Source organism: Macrobrachium rosenbergii, chromosome 16 (assembly GCF_040412425.1).
Source record: "Macrobrachium rosenbergii isolate ZJJX-2024 chromosome 16, ASM4041242v1, whole genome shotgun sequence".
Taxonomy (NCBI): Eukaryota; Metazoa; Arthropoda; class Malacostraca; order Decapoda; family Palaemonidae; genus Macrobrachium; species Macrobrachium rosenbergii.
In genome coordinates, this window is record NC_089756.1 from 56975921 (window position 1) to 56991924 (window position 16004).

The window sequence follows — 16004 nt, forward strand, 5'->3', positions numbered from 1 at the left end:
GTCATTGGTCTCATGCTTTCAAATATGACTGTGAGCATGACATTTCTAGGTAGAGAATCAGGTTGCTAGTCAGTTGAGAGACTATCTTCCCACATAAATAGTGAGTCTTATATATAATGGGATGGCTTATATTTCTGTCGGAGCAGATACCAAAATTTTTTAGTATTTTTTGTAGGTGTGATACAACTAGAGCCTTTTCTCTTAATCCCACCCCTCTGTCGCTGACACTTAAGGGAAAAGTACCAATTTTTGGCATTATTGGGAGTTTCCCCAGTCACTGCACACCTCCAATTAACCCTTAAACGCCTACTGGGCGTATCATACGTCGACTAAAATTGTCTGTTGGGTGCCAAGTGGACGCACCGTCACGTCGACTACAAAAATTTCAACCTTCGGTCAACTTTGACTCGACCGAAATGGTCGAAAAAAAGCAATTGTAAGCTAAAACTCTTACATTCTAGTAATATTCAATCATTTACCTTCATTTTGCAACAAATTGGAAGTCTCTAGCACAATATTTCGATTTATGGTGAATTTTTGAAAAAAATTTTTCCTTAAATCGTGGTAACTTGGCGAAAAATTTCAGAAATTCTTTCTTCATTTTGTCGTAATTTTTGCACTGTTTATATTAGCCGTTACGTAAAAAGTTTTATATATGAAAATGTGTGCAATTTCATGTAAAATACAACAAAATACAACCCATGGTTGTAGCTTTTATCAGTTTGGAAATATTTTCATATAAATCTCGATAACTGCCAAAATTTCAACCTTCAGTCAACTTTGACTCGACCGAAATGGTAAAAAAACGCAATTGTAAGCTAAAACTCTTACATTCTAGTAATATTCAATCATTTACCTTCATTTTGCAACAAATTGGAAGTCTAGCACAATATTTCGATTTATGATGAATTTTTGAAAAAACTTTTTCCTTACGTCCGTGCCAGAAATTCTTTCATCACGTTGTCGTAATGTTTGCACCGTTTTATATTAGTCGTTACATAAAGTTTTATATATGGAAATGTGCGCAATTTCATGTAGAATACAACAGAAAATAACTCATGGTTGTAGCTTTTATCAGTTTTGAAATATTTTCATATCAATCACGATAACTGCCAAAATTTCAACCTTCGGTCAACTTTAACTCGACCAAAATGGTAAAAAAATGCAATTATAAGCTAAAACTCTTAAATTCTAGTAATATTCAATCATGTACCTTCATTTTTCAACAAACTGGAAGTCTCTAGCACAATATTTCGATTTATGGTGAATTTCTGAAAAAAAAAAAACTTTTTCCTTACGTCTGCGCGCGGTAACTCGGCCGAACATCTCAGAAATTCTTTCGTCACGTTGTCGTAATGTTTGCATCGTTTTACATTAGTTGTTACATAAGGTTTTATATATGAAAATGTGCGCAATTTCATGTAGAATACAATAGAAAATAATTCATGGTTGTAGCTTTTATCACTTTTGAAATATTTTCACATAAGTCACGATAACTGCCAAAATTTCAACCTTCGGTCAACTTTAACTCGACCGAAATGGTCGAAAAACACAATGGTAAGCTAAAACTCTTACATTCTAGTAATATTCAATCATTTAACTTTATTTTGCAATAAATTGGAAGTCTCTAGCACAATATTTCGATTTATGGTGAATTTTTGAAAAAAACATTTTCCTTACGTCCGCGCGGTAACTCGGCCGAACATCTCAGAAATTCTTTCGTCACGCTGTCGTAATGTTTGCACCGTTTTATATTAGTCGTTACATAAACTTTTATATATGAAAAAGTGTGCAATTTCATGTAGAATACAACAGAAAATAACTCATGGTTGTAGCTTTTATCAGTTTTGAAATATTTTCATATAAATTACGATAAATAGAAAAAATTCGACCTTCGGTCAACTTTAACTCGACCGAAATGGTCGAAAACTGCAATTGTAAGCTAAAACACTTACAGTCTAGTAATATTCAATCAGTTAGCTTCATTTTTCAACAAACGGGAAGTCTCTAGCACAATATTTCGATTTATGGTGAATTTTTGAAAAAAAAATTTTTTTACGTCCGCTCGTTACGGATTCATGCATCATATTTTTTGTGATAATATTTTCTCTGTGTTGCTTTGATCGTTTTACAATTTGTTATATACCAAAATCATCTCAATTTAGTGTAAAATACAAAGAAAAAAAATAATCCGTTAGCTTTAACCGTTTTGCTCACAGCGCGATTTGTATAAAATTATATAAAAAAATTTTTTTGCGGTCATATATTTCAATATTTATATATGATAATGATATTTTTTTTCATTTCTGATGGTTGCATACTAAACTTCAGGCAATGACAAAAAAAGGAGCCAAAAATGAACCCTTAATCTTAAAAACTAAGCGTGCTGTGATTTTTTTAAAAAAACTTTTTTCAGCTTCGGCGCTAACTCCCGAACGCCGCCGGCATACGGGAGACGTTTTTGTAAACAGAGGCTCGGCGTTTAAGGGTTAATATCCTTGTTACCGAGTTAAAATGGCCAGTTCTGGCTCAAGCGGAGTTATGGCATGTATTACAAATTTGATTTATAGAAACTCCTCACCTTACATCATTGATGCATTTCAAGACTCATGACTTAAATCAAATAAACCCTTTAAAAATGACATAGATACCTTATGAAACCCATAATATTGCTTATACAATAGGTTGTTTAAAGGCTCGATATTATCTTTTCAGTAATTTTTTTACAGTACAACTGGTGCTAATGTAAAAAAAAAAAAATTACATGTACCTGACAGGTGTTGTCCATATACTTGGTGGACTGGAGGTGGAATTTTGAGCAAAAGGATGGGACTACATTGACAGCTGAAGCTCTTCATTTGACATTTCACAATCTTCATTGATTTCGATGTGGAGTAATAACTGTTTGTGAGTGCCTTGGATTATCTTACTGCTATTTTCATCTAGGATGATCCTATAAGGATAACTTTAAGTTGATCATACAATTGTCTCCCATCATAAGGGACTTTGAGGTCTTACTTAGCCTTTTCTTATATGTAAATGAATGGTCCAGCAATTCCTTCCAATAAAGACCCATATGATCTACATTGAATATCTCCTCTGGAAGAAATCTTTTCTTAATTTTCGCAAGGCCACCACTTTGCTAACCAGTGCGCTTTCACCTTGGATCTTGAGTGAAGATTTTGTTGCAGTTTGAACTGCATGAACAGTCCTGAATTTCTTTTAAATTCTTGGCCTTGCTTAATGATAAACTTCTTTTCAAGGCTTTCAGACAAAGGCTATGCTTTAGTGGCTTAGGGGGATGCACTGACAAATCTGCTGTTCATTCCAAAGAGAAAGATGTTCTGTTTCTTTGTAGAGCTTGCTTTTATTCTTGTTGATGATGGTGCACTTCATTGCTGGAGCATCATTTTTTATATGGGCAAAAACTGTCTTATCTTGTACAATTGTTGATATCATTCAGCTCAAACCAAAAGTTCAAGCTATGAAGCATTACTTTTCACTTTTTAACATTTATTTTAGGTGAATTTGTATTTTAGATTGGTCTCAGGTTTTTTATTTATAAGTGTTTTTAATACTTTTTGTTGACGGACATGAAGTTGCATAAACTGTATAAGTTGAATTTTATTTTTTCCCAGTTTTTAGTAACAAAAAGCTGCCGTAAGTACAAAAAACTGACGTAATTAGAGGTAAACCTATACTATATTTGGTAAATATGATGAGATTCTCCATTTGAATGGGTATTCTTTTGACTAGTGTTGGATTAATTTTATTTTCCAGATATTTTAGCAAAACCCAATCTCAATATTACGCCACCTGCTTCAGAAGCTGGTAATGATGATGAGTTAAGCACAGTTACCCAGCTCCCAGAAAAAACATTCGGCAGAAAGCGTAATGTAGAATTGGCCCCTGAAGTTGTAGTCAAGAAGCCCAGGAGAAGCTTAATTGAAGATTACTTAATCAGAGAAAATGAATTGAAGGGAGACACTTCTAAAGCCGTGAAAGAAGCAAAGGCTGATAGTTCTTCAAGTGAGGAAATTCTGTATGAGGTGGAAAACATAGTCAGTTACAAAAAAAGTGGGGTAAGTAACATTGAAGGCTGTGTTGACATGCATCATTTCAAGTTCATGTTGGATTCTCAGGTGACCTTAGGTAAAAATGTTCATATTCATACCATGGGAGGTTCTCTCTCAAAAGTCTTTGGGAGACATTTTGATTTGTTTTTAAAGTTAATTTTATATTATTTTCCAGACAAACTTTCTCTACAAGGTCTCGTGGAAGGGTTATGGTATGGAAGAATGCACATGGGAGCCATCAGAGCACTTGGAAAACTGCTCTGAAGTGCTGATTGAATTTTACAAAAGACTGATAATTGAACGTGAGAAGGTTCCAGTTAGTGCAGAGTAAGTTGTGTTAACTAGCTCAAATGTTATTGCATTTTGTTGTTTTTTTATTTGGAGTGTAAGTACCAAATTATTACTGTGGGGCATTTTATGAAACCTCATTTCCAGATTTAATGCAGTGACACTATAGTATGAGAAGTTTCTAGCATCAGAAGTGAAGCATTAACTATTTGGGATGAATCGTACGTACTGTTAAAGTTAGCTTACATCTTTTGTAACCTTAGGTGAAATTGGCATTCACACAAAAGCAAAAGAATAATGCTTGGCTAACCCAGATGGACTGTCTGTAATCACCTGTTTCCCACTAGGTGGCATTGGAATGTTTTTGTCCTTGTCAGAATTCTTCATGCTGTATCCGTATGCATATGGTGTGAATATACCATAATAATTTTGACTTTATGGTTGTTTTTTTCCTGTACTGTATTGTTTTTCTGTCTTGCATGATGCCTTCTACAGCAAGCAGAGATACAACCATCAGGTTCTATACAAACAAGTTATGTGTAAACCATATGTATTCAGTTGATCATAATTGTCACGTGGGTGTTACTGATAGGGATAATGATTGTGATTGTATTTTTTGTTCCTCAGTGTGTGAATGTAAGGGATGGTTTGATGAGAATGATTGATTTTGTGAGGTATCAGAAGATGCTTCACAATAAGTTAAGCCTGGTCATCAGTCTACTCTATCCATTCTTTCTCCCAGTGTTATTGCTCTCCCTTGTGCTCCATCTAAAGCTCCCTATGTGGTTCAGGAGAAACGGATGGGTAAAGTGGAAGATATGAGTTTACTTTTAACCCTTAAGGGACGGGCTAAATATATATTAAGCACACCCCCAGACTAGGCAGACTTTAAGGTTGGCCAATTTAAAAAATAGAAAACACTTCCAAGGCAAGAGGAAGATATGCAAATGCACATGGTGTAAGAGAAAATCCAAAAAAAATTTCTGTACCTTCCACAGAAAGTTGAAAGTGAATATTTACAACCCTGTGTGTGGGGCCCCTTTTCCAAGACACTAGTAAAAATATGCTAATTTTACAGTTATACATACTTTTTCTAATAATTTATTATATTTTTGTAAAATTATAATTACAGCTCACACAGTATCATAACAGATAAGGACTAAAATCAGTAACAAGTTCTGGTATATTTATTGTAAAATATTTACGAGATTTACTGAGATGGGGAGATGCAGTACCTTTTTGTGAGGTATACATGTTTTTTCTAATATTTCTTTGCACTTTTCTGTGTTAAATTACAATTATAGCTGACATAACTATCATAAAAGATGAGAACTAAAACCAACACCAATCCCTGGATCTATAGTTACTCTATTTATGAGTAAATAATTAAAGACATCGTGGGTTAGTGAGGGGCAGTATATTCTCTTATCAAATCTCAAGGCACAATGATCCCTCTTTGTCCTGTGCTGAGCTACTAAAGTTGCCATAAGTCATTTATGGACCATTGAAATGATATAAACATCTTTCCCGTTAAATTCATCCAAGTCATATGGCGCGTAATATTAAAATTCATATTGAGTTAGCCTGTCCATCGCTCAAAACCTGTTATAGATCCTCATAAGATCAAGCCCGTCCATTAAGGATTGTTAGTCAGGCACATTAACCCTTTAACGCCAAAGCCCTATTTACAAAAACGTCTCCCGTATGCCGGCGGCGTTCGGTGAGTGAGTTAGCGAAATGGTGTGTTTTTTTTTTTTTTTTTTTTTTTTTTTTTTTTTTCCAAAAATCACAGCACGCTTAGTTTAAGATTAAGAGTTCATTTTTGGCTCATTTTTTTGTCATTGCCTGAAGTTTAGTATGCAACCATCAGAAATGAAAAAAAAAATATCATATATAAATATTGGAATATATGACAGCGAAAAAAAAAACTCAGTCGTATATAATTGTATACAAATCGCTGTAAGCAAAACGGTTAAAGCTAATGACTTAATTTTTTTAGTTGTATTGTACACTAAATTGCGATGATTTTGGTATATAACAAATTTTTAAACGATCAAAGCAACACAGAGAAAATATTATCACAAAATGATGCATGAATTCGTAACACGCGGACGTAAAATTTTTTTTTTTTTTTTTTTTTTTTTTCACCATAAATCGAAATATTGTGCTAGAGACTTCCCGTTTGTTGAAAAATGAAGCTAATTGATTGAATATTACTAGACTGTAAGTGTTTTAGCTTACAATTGCAGTTTTCGACCATTTCGTCGAGTTAAAGTTGACTGAAAGTCGAATTTTTCTATTTATCGTGATTTATATGAAAATATTTCAAAACTGATAAAAGCTACAACCATGAGTTATTTTTTGTTGTATTTTACATGAAATTGCGCACATTTTCATATATAAAACTTTATGTAACGACTAATATAAAACGGTGCAAATATTACGACAACGAGACGAAAGAATTTCTGAGATGTTCGGCCAAGTTACCGCACAGACGTAAGGAAAATGTTTTTTTTAAAAATTCACCATAAATCGAAATATTGTGCTAGAGACTTCCAATTAATTGCAAAATGAAGGTAAATGATTGAATATTACTAGAATGTAAGAGTTTTAGCTTACAATTGCGTTTTTTTACCATTTCGGTCGAGTTAAAGTTGACTGAAGGTTGAAATTTTGGCAGTTATCGTGATTTATGTGAAAATATTTCAAAACGGATAAAAGCTACAACCATGAGCTAATTTCTGTTGTATTCTACATGAAATTGCACACATTTTCATATATAAAAGTTTATGTAACGACTAATGTAAACGATGCAAACATTATGACAACATGACGAAAGAATTTCTGAGATGTTCAGCCGAGTTGCTGTAGCGTTTGAGCGTAAGGAAAAATTTTTTTTTTTTTTTCAGAAATTCACCATAAATCGAAATATTGTGCTAGAGACTTCCAGTTTGTTGCAAAATGAAGGTACATTATTGAATATTACTAGAATGTAAGAGTTTTAGCTTATAATTTCATTTTTTACCATTTCGGTTGAGTTAAAGTTGACCGAAGCTTGAAATTTTGGCAGTTATCGTGATTGATATGAAAATATTTCAAAACTGATAAAAGCTACAACCATGAGTTATTTTCTGTTGTATTCTACATGAAATTGCGCACATTTCCATATATAAAACTTTATGTAACGACTAATATAAAACAGTGCAAACATTACGACAACGTGTGAAAGAATTTATGCGGACGTAAGGAAAAAGTTTTTTCAAAAATTCACCATAAATCGAAATAGTGTGCTAGAGACTTCCAATTGGTTGCAAAATGAAGGTAAATTATTGAATATTACTAGAATGTAAGAGTTTTAGCTTACAATTGCGTTTTTCGACCATTTCGGTCGAGTTAAAGTTGACCGAAGCTTGAAATTTTGGCAGTTATCGTGATTGATATGAAAATATTTCAAAACTGATAAAAGTTACAACCATGAGTTATTTTCTGTTGTATTGTACATGAAATTGCGCACATTTTCATATATAAAACTTTATGTAACGGCTAATATAGAACAGTGCAAAAATTACAACAAAATGACGAAAGAATTTCTGAAATTTTCGGCCGAGTTACATGGGGCGTAAGATAAAAGTTTTTTCAAAATTCAACATAAATCGAAATGTGCTAGAGACTTCCAATTTGTTGCAAAATGAAGGTACATGATTGAATATTACTAGAATGTAAGAGTTTTAGCTTACAATTGCGTTTTTCGACCATTTCGGTCGAGTCAAAGTTGACCGAAGGTTGAAATTTTTTGTAGTCGACGTACGGTACGTCCACTTGGCACCCAACAGACAATTTTAGTCGACGTATGATACGTCCAGTAGGCGTTTAAGGGTTAATGACCAACTGTTGAATTTCTTGAGGAGAGAAGCCCCTGTAATCATGAACACACTCCGGCCACAACTTGTTTCAGCATGCGTTCAGGGTCTCCTTCTTCATGTCATTCAGTGATGATGGTCAGACATGTGGCAATCGTGAATTTACGCCAATATTCTTTTAGTGTAAATTCACTGTCACTGTCCATTGCATTCACAAGGTGCTGGAGGGAGTTCCCGGTATAGAGTGCCTTGAAGGCACGGATCACGCCCTGGTCCATAGGCTGGAGGAGAGAGGTGGTGTTGGGAGGGAGGAACTCAAGCTGGACTCCCTTGTAAGAAAGATCGAGAGGGTGGCCACCAGCATTATCCATAATCGGCAACACCTTGAACTCCATGGCCAAGTCATTCAGGTATTGCCTAACTTGAGGGATGAAGCTCTGATGGAACCAGTACTCTGTGAGGACTTTGGTGATCCAGGCCTTAGGGTTATGCATCCAGAACACAGGAAGCAGTGCCTTGTTCTTATTCTTAAGGGCCCTGGGATTTGCAGCCTTGTAAATGAGGCCTGGTTTAAGCATGAAACCAGCTGCATTCCCACACATGATGAGGGTAACCCTATCCTTCTTGGACTTGAATCTGGAGGCTTTAGCTTTGTCCTTCATAAGGTATGTCCGGGAAGGCATCTTCTTCCAGAACAGGCCAGTCTCATCTATATTGAACATCTGTTCTGGATGGTAGCCCTTCTCCTTGATGATTTTCTTGAAGGCCTCCGGATATTTCGCGGCTGCTTCAGTGTCTGCAGATGCTGATTCCCCATGTAATGTAACAGACTTTAGGTGGAACCGCTTTCGAAATCGGTGGAACCACCCCTTGCTGGCCTGGAAACCTTGAGGCACTGATAATGATCCTGCTTGGGGCTCTTCCCCCTCTTCTTCTGCTGGTTCATCAAAGCCTAAGAATTCTAATTTGCCTTCTTCAACACCTTCCTCTGCCTGTACTACATCGTCGCCTTCCTTAGCAGTTGATAACTGCTGGTAGAATTGTCGCGCTTTCTCGCGGCAGTCCTTTATCCAGATTACCAGAGCAGATTCCATCTTCACGATTGTTTTATCCCGCACTATCGAAACTCTTTGCACTACCGAAGTAGCTCATACTCACAGACTTGAGTATCTCCACCTCTTTCTTCTTGATATATCTCACTGTGCTCTCATTAATACTAAAATGGCAGCCAACCGCTTCAAAACTTTTGCCCTCCTTTAACATGTCAAGAAGTTTCACCTTCTCAAGTTTCATAACAAAGAAGTTTCACCTTCTCAAGTTTCATAACAGTCTTCTTTCTTTTAGACTCTTTGCCAGACTTTGAAGGAGCAGGGCATTTTTTTAGGAGGCATTTTAGGGCCGAATACCACTGATACACAAAGATAAAAACCCAAACGGAAAGACACACGATTTCACACGGTAAGAAGATGCTGCGAACTACGCACAACTGAGAAGGATGCCGTGGATTCAGTCTCCCAGAATTCCATGTTCGCGAGTTGGTTGTGAATGTTCAGCCAATCAGCGCCAATTATTATTATGTAGCTTGTCATCCAAAAAGGATAAAGGCAAATTGTTTCACGTCTGTAAGGTAAGGAGGTATATACCCAGCTTTACTTTTCAGTTTATGATGGTCACGACATATGTTTTGAATGCAGGAATAAGGATTGTTCTTTAAACGATTGCTGTGATCAGCGTATTGTTTGGTCAGATGAAGTAATGAGTGATTATATATTTAAAGTAAAAGCAGATGTGAGAAACTAGGACAGGAAGTGAGGTTAAGAGTAAGAGTTTCTCATCTTTTTATGATCTATAAGATAACAGCTCTTTCCACTCTCCCTGTTCTACTAGTAATGCTTCTTTGGATTGTTATGTCTCCTCTCAAAGCCCCCTGTATTGTTCAGTATGTGAGGTTTGGCAAATTAGAACCCAATGTAGCTAGCGAGTTACGCTTGAAAATTTTATGGAGGTAGCCTCTTTGACACTGCTTTACCGGTCAAGTATAATTGTCCTTTTTCAGATTCCCCCCTTTGTGGCAGAGGAAGTGCCAGTCTCTCTCTCTCTCTCTCTCTCTCTCTCTCTCTCTCTCTCTCTCTCTCTCTCTCTCTCTCTCTCTCTCTCTCTCTCTCTAGCCATGCCCTGTGACACTCCTTCCATTGTTGGAGGTACAGGGGGAAGCTGGGTATGTCCTGGAATGGAAATGGTTTGTGCCCATTGTCATCTCCCTGGTGTGTGTCGCATAAGTTTGGCACTCAGTTGCCGAAAGGTGAGTGCATCAAACTCAAGGGAAGTTCGCCTAGACAGGATGTAGATATGCTAGGTAATGATAAGCGCACTCATTCAATATTTGGTTCTGTATCCCCTAGCTCTTGCTGGAGGCCACACACTCCAAGTGATCCCTATTCATGACATTCTGATGGCCCTCCTTTGCAAGAGGGTCAGGTATTCTTTTGGAGGCGCTCTCCTGCGAGAGATTACCAAATCCTCCAGGTGGGCCTTCCCCTTCTTTGTTGCCTCAGGCTCCTCCTGAGTATTCTAGGCACTCTCTTAAAACATATTCAGGTGAACGCAGTAAGCTGCTTCCCAGTCATCGTCAGGGGGCGTATTCGCCTGTGAGACTAGCATAGTCTTCTTGGATTGCTACTGACTCAGTAGCAGAACAGACTGGATTATCTTCCCCTTCTCAAGGTTTTTGATGTTGGCTTATTCGGTGGTTTTGGTTTTATCTTCCACTAACTCAGTGTCAGCGCAAGATAGGAGAGGATTTTTTGGTGCCTGGGCACAGACAGTGCCAACCATTCCTCTGGTATGGAGCAGTTTTCTGCCTTCAATTAAGTTGTTTTTTTTTTTATATATATAACTCCCTTTGTCTATGGGAATAGGAGGTTCTGCTGTGACCACCCTTGCTTCCCAAGGATTTCCCTCTGATGAACCTGAGGTTTCTGATTAGACTGATGCTGAAGAAATTCAGGTAGTATTGTCAGCTTTACAGAGACTGATTAGGTCTGTGCTAGCAATTTCCTGAGGTACTTAGATGGCTTCTTGAGAGTGCCACTCAGGCATCAGCATCTTGGGCGTTACCTGTCACATCGTTTGCGCTTTCACCATTAGCGCCAGCATCTCCTTGTGTGTTAATCAGGCTTTAGCACCAACAGCCACATTGTCGGTGCTTCAGATGCTTTCGCGCATTAGCACCAGCTTATTTTAATTTTTATAACATACTATAAAAGCGAAAAGATCACATTTAGTATTCGGCGTCGGTGACCCTGGTAGTTGTGACGCCAGATAACCCACAATTAATCAATCAATCAATTTCAGGCATTAACTGGATGTTACGCCAACCACCACATCATCGGCATTTCAGACACTTTTGGCATTAGCACCAGCATCTCCTCAGGCGTTAGTGCCAGCTGCCACATCATCAGTGCTTCAATCAAACGCTTTCAGCGTTATCACCAGTGTCTTCTCAGGCATTTTCCAGGTGTTAGCACCAGCTGCCACACTGTTAATGCTTTCAGCATTGGCACTAGCTGCCTCATTTGCTGCCACATTGTCAGTGCTTCAGACTCCTTCAGATTAGCATCAGCCTCCACTTTGTCGACTTGGGAATGTGTTAACTTGGAGTCCTCTTCTCTAGGATAGAATGTGATCCGACTCTGTGGAGGAGTCTTTGCACTTCTTTTCAGTGCTAAGATTGAGTGTCAAGAGCAGTTATATGCTTTTCTCACTTGTTCAGTCTCTGTTCATACTTTGCTTTGGGCACTGTTATGCAGGAGGCAGAGAAGTAGAGCCCTGGGGAGTTTTGTTGCTCACAGGTGTTTAGACGTCCTTAGCCATAGTAACTGTCTGCATATTACTGGTGGAGAGTGTCAAGAGGAGTGTTACAGCACACTTTCACCGTTAGTTTGCCCCTCCTACCTACACTACAAGGAGAAGCTCCAGGTCCTACAATGAGTTGCAGATTTACTTTTGCAAGGGATAGTGGAACTTTTTACAAATTTGTCTCGTGGCTTTTACAGTTACTTGTTTCTGGTATAGCTGCTGCAGGAAAGAGAGAGGGCCAGCACTGAATGCTTAAAAGCAAACTTTTTTCTGTAGGGATGACTAAGTTTGGTTTTAGCAGTGATCTAATGGAAGACTGGATGCAGTCAGTAGACATGCTGGACTCTAATTCCCACTTTTTGCTTTTCCCCAAGTTTTTACAAGATCCTGTCCCAGTGGCAAGTGAACTCTCCTGTTGCTCCTCTTTCTGGACAACTGTTTGAGTCTAGTGGACAGCCAAGGGCAAAAGTCAATCTTCTAAATTAGTAAGTCTGTGGGAAATATTAATGAATACTCCAAATAGCTGTCCCTGCTTAGACAAATGGCATCCTCAGAGAAACTGGAACTAGTTTAAGGATGAGGGCAATCCAATTCTTTCTGAGGAATCGATGGAGTAGGAAATAAACTAGTTTTCATGCAGTTCTGGTCTCCAGGGATTTAGAAGTCCTTGAGATTGTGGAGTCGTTGACCTTGTTGTTTATAAGGTGCCTCCATCCAGTTGAAAAGCTCACTCTTCATGTGGTATTTAGACGTTGACTGCACTGTGCAAGAGACAGTGGTCAGTCTTTAGAGCTTGGTGCTTTTCCAAGATTTCCTATACCAATACCTCTATAATAACCTAATGAACTTCTTTACTCACTTGTTACACTAAAGGTTTGTCTGTTCATGCTATTCAGGGCCACTGGACATGAAAGAAGCCTTCAGTTCCTTAAATCTAGATTCCTTAATCTCCAATAAAAACACTGGGCTGGGACTTAATGTAATGCTGAAGTATGTAAGTATGGTTCCATTTAAACCCTTAAGGGGCATTTTCAATTGTTTTATTCTAAATAAGCATATCCTGAAGATATAATGCTTAAAAAAATATTTTTAGATTGGTTTATTGACAATTTTGTTCGCTTGTATGACACTGTGAAACAAATTGTGAAAAAGTCTGTATGAATAATTCAGGATAGGATGAAGTAAGTTATACACTGTTTTGGACTGTTTCATGCATAAATAAATGTATCTAGAAACATTACAGGTATTGCTAAAAAAATGTTTAGATTAGTTCATGGACAGTTTTGCTCATCGCTTCTATGGGACTGTGAACGACAAATTGTAAAAAACCCAAAAGCGTCTATGAATGATCCTGGATAAGATCAAGTTTGAGTTATTCACTGTGTTGGACTATTTTACGTGCAAATAAACAGATCTTGAAACATTATTGCTAAAAAAAAATGTTTAGATTGGTTCGCTTGTGAACGACAAATTATAAAAAAAAAGCATGTAAAATAAGTGTAAAAAAAAATTTATTCAAAAATAATTGTCACCCACTAAGATATCCCATTCTCTTTATGGGACGTGTCAGAGAAAATGGGTTATTATGGTATAGGCATAACTTACTCTAGGTGTCCAGATTCTCTCAGGATTTTTGAACGTCCAAAAATATTTTTCTTTTGCTGTTTCTCGAAACTTACTTTTTTCAAAACTAAATGCTTAGCTCTCCAAGAAGACTGAACCAAATTTAGTGAGACTTTACAGTGTAATATAACTATATATCTCTATTTTGTCATTGGGAAAATTGCTTTTCTGTGCAACTTTTAATTTTACATATTAATTGTGAAAAGTGGCATCATGAATTTTTTCAACTGCCAAACAAATGAACTTAGAGGTCGAATTTCTAAATTTCCCCGCTAGAGAATTTTCGTTATTAGTTGTAGAATAAGTGGTAAAAATTTTAAGCAAATCCCTTCAGTCATAAGGTAGAAACAGTCATTAACTTTAAAATGGGGCCTTTTGGCATTGTTACTTCCTTTAAACTCAGCCTTCCTAAAGGATTTGTTGATTAAGACTTGTTTTTCATAATCAGTGAACTCCAGGCCTTCTCCTGCGTGTTGGCTTTACTTCCCAAAGAACATTCCTTTCCTTTTTGCCCTCCTTCAGGGCAAAGAATGAATATTTGTTAGGTCTTGGGCTCTTCCTCGATTATTTTGTGTCCCCAATCTGTCTGCCCTCATGCCAGATGGGTAAAATCCTCTGTGTCCAGTCACAGCATGGTTTCAAAGGCAAAAGGACTAGGGACCTGACATGTTGTAAACCAGGTTGACTTAACAAAAAAAATGCCATGGCCTTTCTGTTGTAGAACCTTGTCAAGGAAGCACACACTAATCCAAACCCCTCTTTCTTACCACTCCTGTGCAGCCCAGTGGAGTGTTGCCAGTGCAGCCCAGTGGAGATGTAACTCTATATTTACTTCGCCCGATTTACAAGATGTAGATTCAATACTAGTGATGTAGAGTACTTTTGCCCTTCATTAACTCTTAAGGGACGAGTTAATTATATATACAGGCAGTCCCCGGTTATCGGCGATCTGGTTTTACAGCGATTGTCTAGTGATCATGATAACAGGATTTTCGGCACTGATATGCGTTGATCTCCAGTTATTGGTGCTGATCCCCACTTACCGGCAGAGCTGATCCCTGGTTATCAGCGCCGATAACCAGGGATTGGCACTACTATAGCCAATTTTCAGTTATCATCACGTTGTCGGGAACGGAACCCCCGCCAATAACCAGGGACTGCCTGTAATGCACACCCCCAGACCGGGCAAACTTTAAGGTTGGCCAATTTAAGAAAAAAAACACACCCATGGAAAGAGGAAGATATACAAGTGCACTTGGTGTAAGAAATAAAATTCGAAAAAAATTTTCCGTACCTTCCACAAGAAGTTGAAAGTGACTATTTCCAACCCTGTGTGGGGCCTCTTTTATAAAACACTTGTAAATTCTACCAAGTTATACATGTTTTTTCAAGTAATTTGTTTTATTTTATTTTGTAAACTTATAATTACAACTCGTACAATATCATAACAGATTAAGAACTAAAATCAGTAACAAATTCTGACCATATTTTTTGTAAAATATTAATGTAAATTTACTGTGATTGGGAAATGCAATAACTTTTTGGGGGTTTATACGTTTTTTATAATATTTCTTTGCAAAATTACAACTGTAACTGACATCATATCATAAAAGTTAAGAACTAAAACCAATAGTAATCCCTGGGTATATTTATGAGCAAATAAATAAAAAGATGCCTTGGCAGAGAGAGGAGCAAAACATTCCCCCTCCAAGTCAAGAACAATACTGAAGTTGCCAAGATGCCCACGATCAAGCTGAGCTGAATTCTTTAGTTGCCCCAATTCATTTATGGGCCATTGAAGTATTGGAAACTCTTTCCCGCTCGATACAGACAAATCATATGGCAAGTAATATTAATCCTCCTGAGAGGGGATCCGTCCACCACCCAAAACCTGTTGTAGATCCTCTACTGAGATCAGTCCATTAAGGGTTAAGACGGGATTTCATATCCTGAATGATTAGGGTAGCTGTACTCAAGCCTCTTTCTTACCACTCCTGAAGGTAAGCTTCGTGTGGTGAGAGCAGTGGCAAGTACCTTCATTTTCCAGCCTTGAGTGTTTCCATTGTATCCCAGTAGAGATGTAACTCCATGTTTACCTTGCACTATTTACAAGATATGACAAATTTTTAATCAATTGTATATTTTTCATCATAACTACAAATCTGCATACTCTCTCCCCATTGGCTATCACCCTGCTGTCAGCAAACTCTTGTTCTGTTTTTAACTGGATCCAGCTAGCATTTAGAAATTTTTCCCCTACGTAAAGACCTTCGGGTTTGTATCGTATATGAACAAGTAG

General features: G+C 37.3%; 1 protein-coding gene across 3 annotated transcripts in view; it reads left to right on the top strand.

Moving 5' to 3' along the window:
- Positions 1 to 16004, top strand: part of LOC136847456 (histone-lysine N-methyltransferase SUV39H1-like) — a 933410-nt gene that overhangs the window by 749696 nt on the left and 167710 nt on the right. For all 3 annotated transcript variants that reach the window (XM_067119163.1, XM_067119164.1, XM_067119165.1), the window contains 2 exons: positions 3781 to 4082; positions 4252 to 4403. In XM_067119163.1, coding sequence (XP_066975264.1) covers positions 3781 to 4082; positions 4252 to 4403 — 454 coding nt within the window. The remainder of the gene's footprint in view (positions 1 to 3780; positions 4083 to 4251; positions 4404 to 16004) is intronic.